The following is a 17,803-nucleotide window of genomic DNA, read 5'->3' on the forward strand; positions in this document are numbered from 1 at the left end:
TATGCTGAGCAGATTCTGTGTGACCCCAGACTACCATTTCATAGTATTGCACTATGACTAGTTGCTGGGTAAAACTCCGCTGCTCAACTCCCAAGTACCAAGTCGGCTTTGTTATTGCTCATGTTCTATTCGCGTTTTCCTGTACTCGTGTGTACATGCTTACATCTCTATTGAAAGCCCACGATAGCCAGTGTGAATGCTGGAGCACAGTGTTTGTTCCTACTGTCATCGCACCACCATGAACAGAAGAATCCATGGAATACAAGTCTATACAGGTGAAGAAAATATCTGGGTAGTTGTAGCACGTAAAAGCAAAAGTATGGAGAACCCAGTCGGCTCGGGCGTAGACTTGCAGCGTTTCAGTTTTGCCGAGATCCCATAACATATGGCATTGACAAGAGCCCGTGGGCTGACGAAATCATATCAACACAGCCGAATACACCTGCTTCTTGTACAGCATGACATTCATGTATTATTTGTTTTTCTACAAACACCTCTCCTCCTCACGCTTTCATCGTCTTGCCAATCTCGCTCTGCCAATTACGTGCCCGCTCAAAGCCGTTGGAGAAGGATTGATAGTCCATCAGCGCCTTGAAGACCTCCTGCTCCGAGCTGACGACAAACGGGCCGTACTGCACAATGGGCTGGTCGAGGGGCGAGCCAGCAATGATGACTGCGAAAACAGCGTTAGTGATGGTGTATGGAGCGGGGGGCGTTTCCGGGTGTCTTGACCTACCAAGTCGGCAGTCCTTTTCGGCTGCTGCATCCACGGCAAAGTCGACGGCGTCGCCGTCTTGCTCAAAGACCACATTGTGGTAGGTGTCTACGACCTTTTGGCCATCGCCGCTCCCAAACGTCGCCTTGCCCTCGAGCACATAGGCGAAAGCATTCCAGCCCTTGGGCAGCGGCTGGGTCATCTTGCCGCCGGGCTTGACGGTAAAATCCAGGATCCACACGGGCGTATAGGCCAGGTCCTTGACCGAGTCGATGCCGTTGCTCTGGCCGGAAATAACCTTGACGGTGATTTTGCCGTCGTCAAACGAGCCGGTCGGGATCTCGGAGCCGCGCAGGTCGCGGTAGCGCGGCTCGCAGTTTTTCAAGCGCGCGGGCAAGTCCACCCACAGCTGCAGGCCGACATTGGCCGAGCCGTCCTTGTTCTGCGCGGGCATCTCAGCGTGCACAATGCCGCGGCCGGCCGTCATGAACTGCAGGTCGCCCGCGTGGATGGTGCCCGCATTCCCGGCAAAGTCCTCGTGGTCTACGGCGCCCTCGAGCAGGTACGTAATGGTCTCCTGCCCGCGGTGCGGGTGGTCGGGAAAGCCGGCGCCCGGCTTGATGCTGAAGTGGTCGAGCATCAGAAACGGCGAAAAGTTGCGCAGATTCGCCGTGCCGACCGACCGGCGCACGCGCGCCCCGGCGCCCTCGGCCTGCTCGACGGCCAGAAAGACCTTGCGGATCGCGCGGGAGACGGACATGTCTGCTGCGGCCAGGTGGATGGCGGGGTGGCTGGGAAAAGACGGCGGTTCTGAAATGGCGGGCTGTGGCGGTGACGGACACAGCGGCGTGGTGAAGGCAGGGTTGAAGCTCGCAGCAGTAGACTGGATCCAACAGACAATAGTGTTCTGATACGAGTGCTGGTAAGCAAGGGAAAGTAGCGTGGTGATGATGGCAAAGCACAAGGCTGATTTCATGATCCGGAGGGCCAGACAAGGTCAGCAAAGCGGGGCTTTTATAGGCAGTTCGGGGGTAGCTCTACCGGATCAAGGACACTGGCTCTCAGCCGTTATAAATGCTTTGATAATGGTTGCGTACCGGCTGAGATAATCACGGCGTTATGGCAGGCGTTTTTTGTGTTTTTTACTTTTACTCGCTTCGCTTTTCTTTGGACGCGCTTCAAGCAGCTTCGCTTCGGCTCTGTCGCTCCTTATTATCAAGAGCTGACTACAAATCACGGCATGGGCTCCAAGACAGCGCGGGAGCAGGGCGTCGGAGTCTTAGTCAGGCTTGGATAAGCAATGACAGAGGAAGGAGGTTGACCCTTGACTAGGGTTGACAACCCAGGTCGTAAGTCACGTGTATGGGTTGTGTTGTATCACGTGCGTATTACACCAGACCAAACCCATAAGACCGAAGCCGGCCAGGACTCGGTGTCTCGCATCATCAGCCCAGAAACACACGAGCAATATGCAAGTGACCGTGCTTGGGATGTCTGGACACGCCCAAAAGAATCACATGTCTCAATCAACAAAAAGAAATCAGCCTATTAATAGGAAGCTCTGGGGGCCCAAACACATTCCCAGCGCACAAGTCTAACTAACTAACCAAAAGCAAACAAGATCAAGACAGCCGGACCAAGATAAGCCAGAATGCAGCTTGGCTGGCACATTGGATACGGCGTCTTTTGTGAGATGAAGAGAAATAGACCAAAAAAAGACAGTAAAAAGAAAACACCGTGACTCCAGCCCATCCTATGTCATCATCCGCCAAGCTATAACAAAATAATGAGGTAGTTGTTTTTTTTTTTTTCCAAGGTTTCGGCGGCCCACACAGCCGTTTGGTGGGGGGAGTGCTTGGTTCACGCCAGCTCCTCGTGGCCCGCTGCCCACCGGGCGCTTACTGCTCCGGGGCTGAGGCGGCGGGCTGAGACGTCGATGGGGACGGCGCCTTGTTGAGCGCGGCGTTGGCCCAGGCGACGCCCTCGGTGCCGAGCACAACGGCAGTGCCGACCAGGGCCTTGGTGTAGGCCACCAGGCCGTCAGCGCCGAGCTTCTTGCGCTCGGCGTTGTACGTGCTCAGCACATGGTCGCGGCCCTCGACCGTCTTCTGGTAGGGGACCAGGACGGCGGAGCGGGCCTCGGCGTACAGCTCGCTGGTGGGCTTCTTGAAGGCGGGGAAGCGCGCGTCGACCTTGGAGAGCGTCTCGTCGCCAATGGAGTCGGCCTTTTGGACGTACGGCTGCACGTACTGGTATGGCTTGGAGATGTAGCCGAGCACGGGCACGGCAAAGGTCTTGTAGGCCGAGTCGCCGAGCGCAATGGACTTTTGCACGTAGGCGTTCTTGGCGTAGGGGCTGGTGGCGACGGTGTCGACGCTGTCCTTGACGATGGGATAGTCGAGGAGATGCTGTGGGTGGGAGTGTTAGTAGGCGGCCGGAGGGGGGAGTGTTAGTGGGAGGAGGGGGGAGATGAGCGATGTGTGAGTCGGGGAGAAACATACCTTGAGGAAGGCCGAGTTGATCTCAATGGTGAGAGTCTTGGGGGAAGCGTCGGGGGAAGCCATTGTGGGAGAGAGAGAGAGAGAGATTAGAGGACGCGGTAGTGTAAAGAGAGAGAGTGTGTAGTGGTGTTATCAGATGGAAGCCAGCAGGAGATGGTGTGACAAGAGAAGATGCAAGACCTTTTGAAAAAAAAAATTGAAAAAAAAATCTGTACAAGCAAACGAGAGCTTCCCAAGCCAAATCCACCCTCTCCCCCAGCCGGGAAGACGGCCCTTTATATATCTTCGTCCTCCCTCTGCCGAAGACGCGGCCAGCTTCCCGTCAGCAAATCAAAGCCTCCTCCCAAATCGCAAATCGGCCCACGCTTCGGCCAATGGGCAGGCGCGCCAGCAGCGGAAGGCAGGCACATGCAAGAATCTGACGCAGTTGCTCCATCTGCATTCACATGCAAAGTACAGGTACAAGGTACAAGGTACAAGGTACAACCAGCCCACCCAGAGCCTCTTCTTCTCCTTCTTCTCGAGCATGTGAATCTGAATCGCCTGCTGCTTGGTGCCTTTTTTTCTGGCTCTCTCTTTCTCTCTCTCTGGGGTGCCAGGGGCGGGGGCTCGGATCCTGCGTTGCTGTTCTGGGACAAGCCAGCCCAGCCCCACTGTCTATTCCCGCTTCCAGACGTCCAGCGAGAGAGATGGTAGCGGCGCAGCAGCGAGGGCCCCGAAATTCCTTTTTTTTTCTTTTCTTTTTTCTTTCAGTTTTGCGTATCGAGAATCAATCTGACATTCGCTGTCTCTTTTTTTTTTTCCTCAGCTTACCTCCCCAACAGACCGGCCGCTGGTTGGGATCTCGCTCGATATCTGCAACATATAAATATATAGCTACAAAAACTACCCAAGCAAGCAAAGGCAACTGCCTCCATTCTTGAAACGCAAATCAGCCAATCATCAGTCGACCAGGCAGCAGCACCTCAGGGAAGGCAGGAGACAGATAAAAAAAAACAGGGAAGGAGGGAGGTAGCCTCTTTCTTTTTCTGGGCTTCTTCCGCTTTTTTTTTGACATGTGAAAGTAGCCATATTAGGAAAGAGTTCAGCAACTTTGTCGAGTCCACGGCCCCACTTGCGTGATAAATCCAAGACGTCGGACAATTTACGTCAGAAAAGAAGAGAATGAGGACAAGAGAGAGACTGAGAGAGAGAGAGACTGAGAGAGAGAGAGACTGAGAGAGAGAGAGACTGAGAGAGAGAGAGACTGAGAGAGAGAGAGACTGAGAGAGAGAGACTGAAAGAGAGAGAGACTGAAAGAGAGACCGAAAGAGAGAGAGACTCACTCAAATATCCTCTCCCTCCCCTCCGACTTCTCCGGCCTCCTCCTCATCTCCTCCCCCGCCCCGCGTTAAGCACTCTCCTCGTCACCCCGTCTCTATCGCCGTTCTGGCTTGCGATAAGCACCACAAAATGCGTGCCAGAGAGCATGTTGCATCTCTCCGCCACTACCACTGCAACTGCAACAGTAACTATAGTTAACTATAACTGCAGCTGCATCTCCCTCTGTATCTGCATCTGCCTCTCCTCACCTCATGAACCCTGCATCTTACCGCATGTACCAATGGCAACATCTTTGTCGACACAGAGATAGCCACCCATACGAGTATATATACATCCACGCTTGACTTGTATGCACATCATCGCTAGTTACATCATGTACTACAAGCCATCTCAAGCTTCCCTTGGACCCAGACCACATGCCTCTGCTCTTGCCAATCCTTTCCGCCTTGTAGCGCCTTGTTTTGAGCAATCCTCTGCCGTCCATTCCATCCCTCGCAGCGCCAGGAAATCCGACGAAAAAAAAAGAGCCTCATCTTCTCCCCTCAACACACTAAACTGGCCCTTTTTGAACAACTTGTCTCGTCTGCATTCGACTGGACGCTACGCTGCCACTTTTTTTTCTTCTTCTTCTTCTTCTTTGTCTGACATACTTGTCTTATCTCTCTCTCTCTCATCCTCCCTTGAGGTCTGCGTCAGTTTGCATTTCTATCCCCGCATCCATGCCGTACGCTCTTGTGTGTTGTCAGCAGAGGTGGTGAGGTTGTCTCAAAGCTCTAGATAAGCCCCTGAATAGACCCTAGCGAGGTATGCACAAACATACATATGTACATACATACGCATGTCTGGTTTGCATGTCTGCTAACCCTACTGGTACAATAGCTGACTCAGCTGCCCTACCCTCGTTTCCATGTTGCAAACATCCAATCTCTGGAAACTAGTTAGCCGCCCGTTCTCAGCCTCCAGATGGGTCTGACCACCGCTCGAATGACGACTGTATTCGTCGTCGGGTTTAAATCCTGCACATTGACGGCAGCCAAGCTCGGCGCTGTCGGAGTTTCCGCGAGTAGGTTTGGTAGATCTTGTGGTGCTGGCTGCATATCACGTGCCGTGCCATTTGCTACTATACTTCTGACATGGTGCGTGGCAGACTCTCCCCTCCCACCTTGCCGTTTCGTAAGAAAATAGCATCTATGCAGAGTGATGTGTTGGGTTGTTTTTTTTTGTCAGTGAACGCTTGTATTTGTGTGGATGAAATATGCAACTATGCAATGTACGGGTAGCAATATGCCGCGTGTTTTTGATAAGCAGTAGCTACTGGTTAGAAGTCGCTCCCGGCCGTGCTTGTACTTGTACTTGGTCTCTACATCTTGCCCAACCAGAGGCAAGTCCCAACAAGCTATTACATCATGTCATATCCCTGGTATGAAGATACAAATGCAAAGTCCGTCATATCAACCCGTCACTTGTCAGTCCAATACACAAGTGCACATCCCGTCCAATCACGGTCACCCGCAATATCACCGCCGAGATTTTGTGTTACACCATGTTACACAGCCCACAGACGATGGCTCAGCACAAGCAAGTGAGCCCCCAACTCTGTGTCTATCTTCAGGGATTTGATGGTTAGTTATACCTTGCTTGCTGGATCCATATCGCCTTTCGTCTACAATCAGGAGTGTTTGTAGCGGAAATACCGATTCAGATTTTCCGCAGTGGCGTTGGCAAGCCAAGATGAGGACGCGAGAACTCCTGACTCAGAGGACAACACACGCATTTATACAAGTAGTACCATGGGAGTCTTCAATGGTATCACGGTGTACGACTCACAGACTCTCCTTTTTTGCCTCTCTCTCTCCTTTCTCTCCCGCTTTAATTGCGATCGCTCTACAAAAGTCAACAACCCAGAAACAGAAAGCCCTTGTGTTTGCGGGAGCCCAGGGCACCATGACACTGACAGGCTCAATAGCGCGTTACAGAGTCCCAAGTTCACGGCCACCCGCGTGCAGCTCCCAGGGGCAGCGCCATGTGACAACACACGCACAGGCTTTCGAGGCTGCTCGGAGTGTGCAAACCATGCAATCACAGATATGTCTGGACACATGGTACTTGCTATGTACGTTTGCGGCAACGAATAGTAGCACAAGTAGCACACACGCATCTTCACACAAGCCAAGTACATGTATGGTAGGCTTTTTGTCTTTATTCAGGGTAATCTGAATTCCCTTTTACCCAATACCATGTCATCTCCACAATCTGCTGGCTGTGGCGTTGTGAGGCGGTCTTGCAATCTAAATCTTGTACACATCTCACTTCTCAAGAGAGTGGTATCAGCCAACAGGAGTGATTGGTAAGAGCAACAACGAGGATCAGGCTTCTTGGATGGGAACCACCGCCTTGGGGGGAAGTCTCCATGTACTTGTATATAACCATAGTCAAGTGCAGTTGCACTTGTACAGAGACAGCTTTCATCACAGCAATCTCCTCCATCTCGTGAGTTTTTTTTTTTCAAAATACCAGGCAGAGAACACCAGTCAACGGAGAAGCACTCGAATGAAGAATGCAGCAGTTAGTTATTCTACTAGATACTATTCATCTGTCCCCACTAGCCAAGGCCAAGCAAGAGACGGCAGATCGGCAACGAGGTTTAAAGAAGGTTAACAAAGATGTTGTTATTGTTGATCCCAGGGCAGGCCAAGCCAAGCCAAGCACAAAATGGACATGGTGGATATTGGTATGGGGGGACCATGTTTCATCATGACCATCATCATAATGATCCGCACATCGGTAAGACTTGAATATTGGCCGGTTGTTGGCGATAGCGGCGGGGTGATATTTCGGCTAGTGAGTGATGGGTGGTTGAATCAGAGAAAAAAGAAGAAAAAAGAAAAAAAAACAACAAGAAAAGACAAAGCATTTATTAGGGTTATTATTATTAAATTTCTTTTTTTGTGAGTGATGGCTAGAATGCAACACTACCCCACTTTGGTGGAAACAAGAACAAGCACAAGATAGGAAGGAGGGAGAAGGAAGGAGAAGGTGCAAAAGAAAGGAGGAGTCCACTAAGCGGATATGAAAAGGCGATTTTTTTTTTCTCTCTGGAAAGTTGTTGCATGATATCTAATACGCAGTGTTGGGCAACTACTGCCTGCAATAAAGAGCAGGGAAATAACTACGACTTGCCATTGCTTGGATGCACGGGTCGACTTTTGTGCACGGGTTGATTTGGGTGCACGGGTTGATTTGTATGTGCGTGAGTGTTTGGCACGGGCCCGCGAGGACTTTGTTTGGTTCGCCTGTGTAAATAAAAAAAAGAAAAAAAAGAAAATACAGCCTCCATGGCCAATGTTTCAAGGCGAATCGCGGGTGAAACGAGACGTGTCACTGAGCAAAAAAAAATACAACAAATCGAGGGATGGAGGGGACTTGTTATTCCCGCTCGCTCTCCCTTTATACAAGGAACCGACTTGACTTTCTTGATGTTGATGGTAAGAAAGTCTGGCAAAAAAAAAGAAAAACATAAACAAAAAACACGGGCCAGGCCACACTCTCATGACAACGGCAATAGTAACAACATCTTTTCCTCTTCCCCCCCCCCCCACGGGCCCCTTGTGGCTTCTTTGGTTCAAGCTGGGGCAAAGAGTGCCCATGGCCTGAATAGGACTAGACCCAGGGACCGTGAGGACGAGCTCTAAGCCAGACGGGGGCTAGTGGTACCAAAGACAAGAACCAGAGGGATGAAGAAAAGAAAGGGCAGTCAAAGGGAGGAAGACAAGAAATAAATAAAAGAAAAAGGAGGCACACACGCGAGATGGCGATGGCACTCGAAAGAGAGGGAGACGAGAGGCCGGACAGGTGATCAGCAGCAGAGCAGCGATCGGCCGTGACGCCGGACGCAGTGGGCGAGCATTGGAGTTGACTAGTTGATGAATGGAGACTAGACTCAGGGCACAGGGCTCCAAGAGAGAGCCGGCTGTCTCTGTGTTCCACGGGCTTCCAGAGAAGACCTTGCCTGATGCGACCGCCTCCTTGCTGCGATCCGAGACTGCCCTTGCCTGCAAAGACGGAGTTTGATGGGCGAGACGGGCACGGCACAGGGAGCACGCAGAAAACAACAGAGAAACACCGCGACAAGAGGAGAGTGGCAGTCCGGGCCAGTCCCGGAGTGACTCGGGCTTCTGGATCTCGACGACAGATGTCGCCCACTGAGCTGAGCGACATCGACTGATGGCAGGACAGACAAAAACAAGAGAGCTGTGTCAGCATCCTTCAGACTGGTTCAGACAGGACAGGCCCTTCCTGCTGCCTCCTTTATTTCCGCCATCCTTGCACGGCCGGTCGCCACCAGACCAAGAAAAGACAGCCAGGGACTTTGTCTCTTGCTCTTGGCGGGCCTCCTATCATGCAGATTGTGTTTGGTAGAAGATCTTTAGCAGCTGTGTGTAAAAGGGAGAAGAAGCAGAAGCAGAAGCAGAAGCCGAAGCACAAAAAGAAGAAGAACCTCAAGACGAGAGGCATTTAGAGACGCCCCCTGCAAGATGCTGTTGTTTTTCTTTTCTTCTTCTTCCTGCAACATGGCATGGGCGAGCTTGGTACAGAGGACCTTACGGCGTCTCCCTATTTCCTGACGTGGTACTAGCTGCTTAGGGCCTGGCTGTCCGTCCGTAGTTCGAGGTCGCGTCAGGGTCAGTGCAGAGGCGGGACGAGGACGAGGACGAGGACGAGGACCAGGAGAGCGAGGGTTAGTTATGTGCACCAGCAGTTCGCCAGTTGTCTACGCGATATACGGCACCCGCAGCACTGGCTTGGCCTCTCGGCGCCCATGCCATGTCCAAGACCAGGCCTCTTGTCTCCTCTCGTCTCTGGCTGCCGGCGCTGTCTTGGTCTGTGACAGGCGCAGGCGGGCCATTGTGCTCGTGTCCTGTCCTGTCCTGCAAGCGTAGAGGCCCCCGTGGCGCCGCAGACACAAGATGCAGGCCGTCTTGGGCTCCTCCCGGCCTGGCTCGTATCGCAGCAGCTGTAGGGATATAGGCGGCCTTCTGCGCAGACTGGCACTCCAGCACACGCACCAAGCTCCAGTTCCGAGTGCTCGCTCGCGGTGGTCTCTGCTGCGCCCAATCACAAAATCTCCTGGCCAGGCCCCTCTCCTAATGCACTCCCCCCCTTGCCTCCCAGTAAATTTCCCCGGCGACTGTGCATCTTTGGCTGGGCTGGCTGCCCTGCTTAATATTCTGCGGCATCCGTCGCCTGGGCCTCTGCCTCGTTTCGCCTTCTCTTGTTCTCCTTTTTTTCTTTCTTTCTCTCGCTCTTTCTCGCTTCCCACTCCTGTCTCTCTGCAAGAGACTGGTTTTTTGGTGTTTTTATTTTCTTAATTTTATTTCTTTCTCTTCTTTGGCCTTCGTTTTGGTAGTTGGAATCGCCATCACGAAAAGAGAAGCAAAAAAGCCCTCAACACCAACGAGCTCTTTTGTGGTATTATTTTCTTTCTTTTTCTTTTCTTGAGAGCGTCGCGATCTGGTGGCGGTCCTAGACGGCTGCTTTGTCTTCGCTTCTGTTTTTTTTATTCTTTTGTTTTTTTTTTTTCTCTCTCTCTCCCTGGCTCCGTTGTTTACTTCGCCAAACAACCTCTCGCGCCGCCCTTCTGCACGTCGTGTTCTCGCGGCATCGCCGGCCTTCCACCGTCCACGCCGCGTTTCTCTGCTATCCTCTTCGCCTCTGCTTGGGTTCGGCTCACGTCTCTTCCCCTTGGACTCTCGCCGTCGCCTCCCGCCGCGCCAGGACATCCCCCGACGCTGACCTCCCCGACGCCGACCGTGTCTGCCCGCAACTCCGCCCACCCGCCACAATGCCGCCCTCTCTCAGCACCCACCCGTCTTTCAGCCGGCCTCGCACCGGCGAGCGCGAGGGCCGCCCCATGACCCGCGACCAGGGCGACAACGGCATCATCATCCCGAGCCGCACCTCGTCGCTGCACTCGCGCATCACCCAGCCGATCCCGTCCATGCTCAACCAAAAGCCGCAACAGCGCACGCCCAAGACCCTCACACACGCCTACATGGTCTGCGGCGTCGGCCGCGAGCCCTCGCAGTGGGTCAAGGCCCCCGCCCCCGCCCAGGGCAAGATTGGCCACATGAAGGGCGCCGTCGGCCAGTTCTGGCTGCCCGAGATCCTCGGCAGCAGCCCGCGCCTCGAGCAAGACAACGAGATTGCCCGCGCTCTACACTCGGCCATGCGTGTAAGTTGCCGTCGTGAAACGCCCCTCCCCTCCCCCCGTGTGCTACCGCATCCAGCTAACCCACCACGCCCTGCCGCCCCCAGGCCTGCTTCCCCCACGACGTCGAAATCTGCACAGGCCGCAGCCAGCCGCACTGTGTGCACCACTCCTTTGTCCTGCAGCAGGACTCCTCGCACACGCTCTACGGCATCTGCCTGCGCGTGTGGTCGCGGGCTGACGAGAAGCGCGCCGAAACGATCCGCGACCTCCGCAAGCGCACCGAGACCGACTACTTTGACAACCCAGACGAAATCTACTGGATTCCCTACTGCCTGTCCTTCCTCTCGCGCTACCCGCTGTACAACCTGCTGGGCGACTACCTGCGCGGCATGTGGATCCACTGGAACAAGGCCACGAACCTCTTCCACGCCGAGGAGGTCTCGCGCATTCTCAGCTTTCCCGCCCCGCGCCTCAATGACCTGGTCCGCATCGACATGAAGGACTACGCCCTGTGCTACCAGTTCCCCTCGTCGCCCACCGGCTTCCAGAACTTTGCCATGTGGCCGCTCTTCGCGTGCCTCTCCATCCCCAACATTGTCGGCGTCGTCGAGGCCGCCATCTCGCCCACCCGCCGCATTATCTTTGTATCGCACTACCCCGCCATGCTGACCATGGCTGCCGAGACGATCCGCTTCTGCGTGCGCGTCTACGAGTGGAGCGGGCTGTACGTGCCTGTCGTGCATGCGCGTCACGCCAAGGACCTCGTCCAGGAGCCCGGCCCGTACATTCTGGGCATTACCGCCGAGTGCCGCTCTCTCTTCACAGCCCCGACAGATGCCCTGGTCGTTGATCTGGACCGCAACTTTGTGTTGACGTCTAGCCCGCCCACGGCTCTCACCCCTGGCCAGCGCCACAAGTTCGTCACCCGGTTGACAGAAGCCCTGAATGGCGATGTGACGCCGTCCGGCGTGCCACAGCACCTGCGCTCAGCCTATGGCGGCGGCAAGCTGGTCCCTGCCGGCCAGATTATCGTCATGCGTGGCGAGGTTGAGTCGATCCAGGACCCCGAGTGGTGGAACCAAGACAGCATCATGTCCGTCATGGACCACGTTTGCGAAAAGATGGGCCGCAACACTGGCATCAAGGCCGTGTTTGGCGGCTCGGTTAAGAAGCCGCTGATGACCAAGGTCTCCATGCGCCACCTCAACGAAATCGTACGCGAGCGCAACCAATACTCGCGCGATGCTCTGGAGGCCTGGCAGGACTTTATCAATCTCAAGGGCCGCATGGACACGGAACTCAGCAAGGTCACCAAGCGCAACAACTACCTCGTCGAAGAGCTGGAGAGCTGGAAGCAGCAGTTTCTCAAGTTCCAGGCCTTTGCCGAGACGCTTACCAAGGAGACGCAGGACCTCAAGGTCAAGATCGAGGGCCACAAGCGCGAGAACCGCCGGCTTGCCGGGCTCTTGGACCAGCAAAAGGACGACAACTCGCGCATGTCTGTCCGCCTCACCGGCACCGAGAAGCAGCGCGACGACGCGCTCGAGGCGCTCGTGCTGCAGCAGGAGATTGCCGAGGAGCTCGAGCGCGAGCGCAAGCGCAACAAGAAGGAGCTGGCCGCCCTGCAGCACACCAACATCACCATTGGCCGCCAGCGCGACGAGGCGCGCCGCGTGGTGCTGCACCTGCGCAGCCTGATTTCCGGCCAGCGCCACCACATGGACCACATTGTCGAGACGCTAACGCGGCCCGACGAACTGCTGCAGGAGCTCGAGGCCGGCTACGCCGAGGACGAGGCCGCCGCCGACACCGAGTCTGCGCCGTCGACGAGCAACCTGTCGAGCCCGACCAGCGTGACCAGCATGAACAGCAAGCGCTACTCGGCATCCAGCTTCATCGACGTGGCCGACCGCCACCTCAAGGACAAGACGGACGCCATTGCCCACATCATCCGCAACATTGCCGAGCAGTGCCAGGCGGCCGTCGAGGGCCTGCAGCTCGCGCAAGACGCCGAGATCGCCGAGCAGGAGCGCCTGGGCAGCGCGCACTCGCGCCGCTCGCACCACTCGCAGTCGTCGGGCTCGCACCGCTCGCAGCAGTCGCTGTCCAGCGCCGCCCACCCGCGGCGCGTCAGCGGCCTGTCGGCGGCCGCCAGCGACGACGGCGCCCACTCGGCCGTGACCTCGGAGACGGGCGACGAGAGCCTGCTGCTGCAGCCGTCGGGCCGCGCGTCCAGCATCCCGCCCACGCCCGACCTGATCCCCAACCGCAGCAGCACCGCCATGTCCTTCACCTCGTCGGCCACCACGCCCGAGCGCAGCAGCCAGCAGTACCTCATGCGTGACGACATCCCCACCAAGATCATGGAGGACGACGAGGACTTTCTCGAAAACGCCAGCGAGAGCGACGTCATGCCCGCCGAGCCCGCCATCGTCAGCAAGCACGTGACCCAGGGCCTGATCCACAGACCGTCGGGCGCCCGCATCAGCGCCCTCGGCGGCCTGCCGAAGCGCCAGTCATAGGCCTTGCCAGCCTGCTCTCTGTGTGTTTCCCAGCCTTTGTCTGTCATGACTTCTTCTTCCTTTTCCCTTGTCTGCGTTGAACACGCGCTGCCACTCTCTGTAGCGCCGTGTGTGTTTCCTTGACCCTGCCCCGACCTCGCCGTGGCTCTTTTTCACGTTGCGATATGAGCTCTGCATGCCATGCTGTATTTTTTTCTTCTTTTCCTTTGCTGCTTTTGCCCCGTCCGTCATCCCTGTTCTTCGCTCGCGTTCCCTCTTTGTCTATACCATTTGTTCTCCTTTTCTTGCTGCCCTCCCTATTCCCCCCTTTTTTTTTTCTCTGGTTTCATGAAGTCTTGTTCGGTGGGCTGCGGCCGTCGCCCGGGTCCGGCCCTCCTGCGGCCTCTCGGCTGCCACAGCCTGTCTGAGGATTGCAGGCGATCTCTGTGCTGCGGCGGCACGTTTCGAGTCTCTTGAGGCCCCTCGTTCCCTGTCCGTGGCGAGCCGCCTGTTGTTCTTGTTTCGCTCTTTTTCTTCTTCTTCTTTTTCTTGTGCTTGTTTGGCGACAGTTTGTGTGCGGAGGATCTTCTCGTCTTGTTTCTCTTTCTTGGGTAAAATAGTTTCTTATGTTGTGGCGTCTTTGATAGTTGTTGCAATCCATTCTTCTTTCTTCATGTGCTGTTCGTTGTGGTCTTGAATTCAATGTAGTGTATTGTCTTTGCTGATCTAATCCTGGCTAGAGTGCATACGGGTTCCTGCTAAGCACTCTTCCCAAAGGCGGGTCTCGTGCCTGTGTAACATCGATAAGATAAGCACCGGCTGCAGCAAGTCCGTCTTTTCTTTTCCTGCGTTGACGTTTCGAACTCTTCGCGGCCATCTTGTAGACATAAGGAAATCTCCAGGAAATCCAATCTGCTCCCATCAGCTCTCTTGCGTGACACCGCGGCATCTACAGTTCTCGTCGGATCTCTGCACTGCCAAAAGACCGCCTCCCGGGCCGCCTCCCCGACCGAAAAAAAAAACTCTGCTCCCGTTCCCCGCCTCTGCCCCTCCTCTCCGCCCTCCGCCATGGCCGACCCGCTGCTCACATCGCTGTGCGGCATCTGCCACGTCTCGTCGCCCAAGTACAAGTGCCCGGGTTGCCCGACGCAAACCTGCTCAGTGGCCTGCGTCGACAAGCACAAGAAGTGGTCTGAGTGCAGCGGCCGGCGGGACCCGACCGCCTACGTGCCGCCGAGCAAGCTGCGCACGGCCGCCGGAATCGACCACGACTACAACTTTCTGTACGCCATCGACCGCGCCACCGAGGCCGCCGAGAAGGAACTGGAGGAAAAGGGCCTGATTTCGCGTACCGAGCTGCGCCCCGCCATGGCTGAGCACGTGCAGGACCGCCGGGGCCGCGACGGCCGCACGCACAAGTTCATCGCCACCAAGCCGGTGCTGGCGCCGGGCGCGCGCCGCGTTGCCGACGACGGCATGCGCCACCGCCTCGCCGAGTTCGACATCCACCTGGTGCGCGCGCCGCCCGGCCTTGCGCGCGCCAAGCACAGCTCCACGCGCTTCACCAAGGCCCGCCGCCGCGTCGAGTGGCAGATTGAGTGGCTCATGGCGCCGTCGGTGTTCCCGCCCGAGTGGCCGCTGCCGCCGGCGCCGGCACCCGAGCACGCCGACAAGATCCTCCCGCAGGCCGTGCGTCTGGAGACCAAGACCATGGACGACGCGCCGGTGTTTCAGGCGTTTGCCGCTGCCGTGCGTCAGCTGGACCCTGCGCGCCAGCAGATGAAAAAGGCTGGCAAAAAGGGCGCGGCGCCGACCACCAAGACTGACGACGACGAGGCCATGGGCGGCCACGATGTGCAGGCCGCATCGTCGGCAGCTGTCCCGGACCTCGAGGCGCTGGACAAGCAGTTTGCCTTTTTCCTGCGGCAGCCGCGGCCGTCGGCGGACTCGAGCATCGGGCTGCGGCCGGTGCACGCGGCCGACGTGGTGGGCGAGAACCTGCGCGGCGCCACCGTGTTCGAGTTCCCGACCATCTACGTGTACGAGAAGACGGCGGGGCCGGCGGCCGAGCTGCTGATGCCGTTTGACCGCGAGGCGCTGCTGGCGGACAAGAAGCGCCGAGACGCCGAGCGCGAGAAGAACAAGCGTCAGTTTGGCAAGCCCCGCGCCGGCGCAAAGGCTGCGAGCGGCGATGTGGAAATGGGCGAGGACAAGCACGCACTGGACGACCCGGCGGATACAACGAGCAGTGAGGGCTCGGACTGGAGCTCGAGCGACGAGGAGTCTGAGGAGGATGACGACGAGAATGAGGACGGCGATGCTACTATCGTCGACATGGCCAAGCCTAACGCGGAGGAGTCGGATGTGGAGATGACATAGAGAGCCCGGAGCGGCGAACACGCAAAAAACTGGAGGACCGGCAAGAGGGATTGGCTGTTGCTATTTACTCTTTTTGGCTTATGAGACAACGATTGTATGCCTTGGATGGTAGATCATACGACAATATAACGCAGGATATGAAGACACGAGACTGTCAGAAGATGAGCATGTGAAGATGTGTCGTATTAGGGTAGCATCTCTAGGGTTACAAAAGACACCTCCGATGAGTCAGCACTCTACGCCCCACCAAGCACCTCCATTCTTTCTGTGCAACACAAGCTGAGCTGGACTTCGCCGAGCGGCAATCCGGACGTGAATGACGCTGGACACAAGACACCCGGTGTCGATTCTTCTCTGCCGACCCGAGCCGCTTCCACCGCAACAATGCTTGCTCTGCGCTTTACGCCGGGCGCCCGGCCGGCACTCACCGCCGCACGCCTCGGCAGCCTCCGGCCACGCACTCTGCACACGACCTCAAGGCCAAGAACAGACGCCGAGACGCAGCCCGCACCGCCCGCCGCGGGACCCACGCCCTCCGAGGCTAGCCCGGCCGGCTCCAAGACCAGCGTCAACCCGCTGCGGCCCATCATCGACGTCAAAGGCATCCGCAACGCCCCCGACGTCTACGCCGCCAACTGCATGGCGCGCAACTACCACAAATGCGGCGGCTACCCGGCGCGCATCGCCTCGCTGCACCACAAGCGGCTAGCTATGCGGCCCAAGCTGTCGCTGCTGCGCACGCGCGCCCACAGCCTACAGGCCGAGCTGCGCTCGCTGCCCGCGGCCGAGCGGCCAGCGGCGGCCGAGCGCGCGCGCGACGCCAAGAAGCTGCTGGTCGCGCACCTGCGCGACGAGCGCGCCCTCGACGACGAGATTGAGCGCATGGCGCTCGCGCTGCCGAACCTGACGAGCCGCGAGACGCCGCGCGACACGCCGCGCGAGCTGGCCGTGCTGAACCCCGCGCCGCCCGCCGCCAGCGCCGACGGCCCCGCGCCCGATCCGCTGGCCGCCCAGTCCCGCTCGCACGTCGACATTGGCGCCGCCCTCGGAATCCTCGACTTTGCCGCCTCCGCCCTCACCAGCGGCTGGGGCTTCTACTACCTCGTCGGCGCCGGCGCACAGCTCGAGCACGCGCTGGTGCAGTATGCGCTGGCCGAGGCCGCGCGCGGCGGCTGGACGCAGGTCGCCGTGCCCAGCATGGTCTACGCGCACATTGGCAGCGCGTGCGGGTTCCAGCCGCGCGACGCGCACGACGAGCAGCAGGTGTACGCGATTGAGCAGCACGTGACAGCCAAGCAGCGGGCGGCGGCGGCGGCCGCCGGCGTGGGCGCCGCGCCGCCCGCGCGCCCGCAGCTCGTGCTGGCCGGCACCGCCGAGATCCCGCTGGCGGGCATGCGGGCCAACGCGACGCTGAGCGCCGCGCAGCTGCCGCTGCGGCACGTGTCGGTGTCGCGCAGCTTCCGCGCCGAGGCCGGCGCGCGCGGCCAGGACACCAAGGGCCTGTACCGCGTGCACGAGTTCACCAAGGTGGAGCTGTTTGCGTGGACGCGGCCCGACGGCGGCGCGGCGACGCGCGTGTTTGACGACATGGTGGCGCTGCAGCAGCGCGTGCTGGGCGGCCTGGGCCTGCGCTGCCGCGTGCTCGAGATGCCGGCGTCCGACTTGGGCGCGTCGGCGGCGCGCAAAATTGACATTGAGGCCATGTTTCCGTCGCGCCGCGACCTGCCAAAGACTGATGGCGGCTGGGGCGAGCTCAGCAGCGCCAGCATCTGCACGGACTACCAGACGCGCCGGCTGCGCACGCGCGTCAAGCTCGAGAACGGCGCCGTCGGCTTTCCGCATACCGTCAACGGCACGGCGCTTGCGGTGCCCCGCGTCATTGCTGCCATCCTCGAGACGCACTGGGACGAGGCGACGCAGTCGGTGGCCATTCCGGACGTGCTCCGGCCGTACATGGGCGGCAAGACACATATCACAGCCGAGAAGACGGCCTAGTAAGTGAGATGGGACGCCGGCGCTAGGGGTACCGTGTATGAATAGTTTGTATAACGACGCAATAGACAGACATTGAAACAACAAAGAATGCATATAAAAGAACCCTAGAAATAGCACACCATGACCAGCACCAGCAAAAAAACACAAGACAGTAAAGTAAAAACCACAAAACACAGGC

The 17,803-nt window shown here is 57.5% G+C and overlaps 5 protein-coding genes across 5 annotated transcripts; 3 read left to right on the forward strand and 2 right to left on the reverse strand.

Annotated features, from left to right (window-relative positions):
- Positions 1-503: 503 nt before the first annotated feature.
- Positions 504-1,691, reverse strand: BROUX77_007198 (uncharacterized protein; the record flags this gene model as incomplete). The annotated part of the gene is made up of 2 exons (XM_073752268.1): positions 504-673; positions 737-1,691. The coding sequence occupies 2 exons, from the start codon at positions 1,689-1,691 to the stop codon at positions 504-506; spliced, it is 1,125 nt and encodes a 374-aa protein (XP_073602609.1).
- A 922-nt stretch (positions 1,692-2,613) lies between these two features.
- BROUX77_007199 (uncharacterized protein) lies at positions 2,614-3,279 on the reverse strand (the record flags this gene model as incomplete). The annotated part of the gene is made up of 2 exons (XM_073752269.1): positions 2,614-3,123; positions 3,217-3,279. The coding sequence occupies 2 exons, from the start codon at positions 3,277-3,279 to the stop codon at positions 2,614-2,616; spliced, it is 573 nt and encodes a 190-aa protein (XP_073602610.1).
- Positions 3,280-10,381: 7,102 nt separating this feature from the next.
- On the forward strand, positions 10,382-13,272 carry BROUX77_007200 (uncharacterized protein; the record flags this gene model as incomplete). The annotated part of the gene is made up of 2 exons (XM_073752270.1): positions 10,382-10,771; positions 10,855-13,272. 2 exons carry the CDS (start codon positions 10,382-10,384, stop codon positions 13,270-13,272), a joined length of 2,808 nt encoding a protein of 935 aa, XP_073602611.1.
- A 1,047-nt stretch (positions 13,273-14,319) lies between these two features.
- BROUX77_007201 (uncharacterized protein) lies at positions 14,320-15,630 on the forward strand (the record flags this gene model as incomplete). The annotated part of the gene is made up of 1 exon (XM_073752271.1): positions 14,320-15,630. One exon carries the CDS (start codon positions 14,320-14,322, stop codon positions 15,628-15,630), a length of 1,311 nt encoding a protein of 436 aa, XP_073602612.1.
- A 384-nt stretch (positions 15,631-16,014) lies between these two features.
- On the forward strand, positions 16,015-17,625 carry BROUX77_007202 (uncharacterized protein; the record flags this gene model as incomplete). Its single annotated transcript, XM_073752272.1, has 1 exon — positions 16,015-17,625. One exon carries the CDS (start codon positions 16,015-16,017, stop codon positions 17,623-17,625), a length of 1,611 nt encoding a protein of 536 aa, XP_073602613.1.
- Between the last annotated feature and the right edge of the window lie 178 nt (positions 17,626-17,803).

Source organism: Berkeleyomyces rouxiae, assembly GCF_048999995.1.
Source record: "Berkeleyomyces rouxiae strain 22BRR77 chromosome Unknown BrBRR77_ptg000011l, whole genome shotgun sequence".
In the NCBI taxonomy this organism is placed as follows: Eukaryota; Fungi; Ascomycota; class Sordariomycetes; order Microascales; family Ceratocystidaceae; genus Berkeleyomyces; species Berkeleyomyces rouxiae.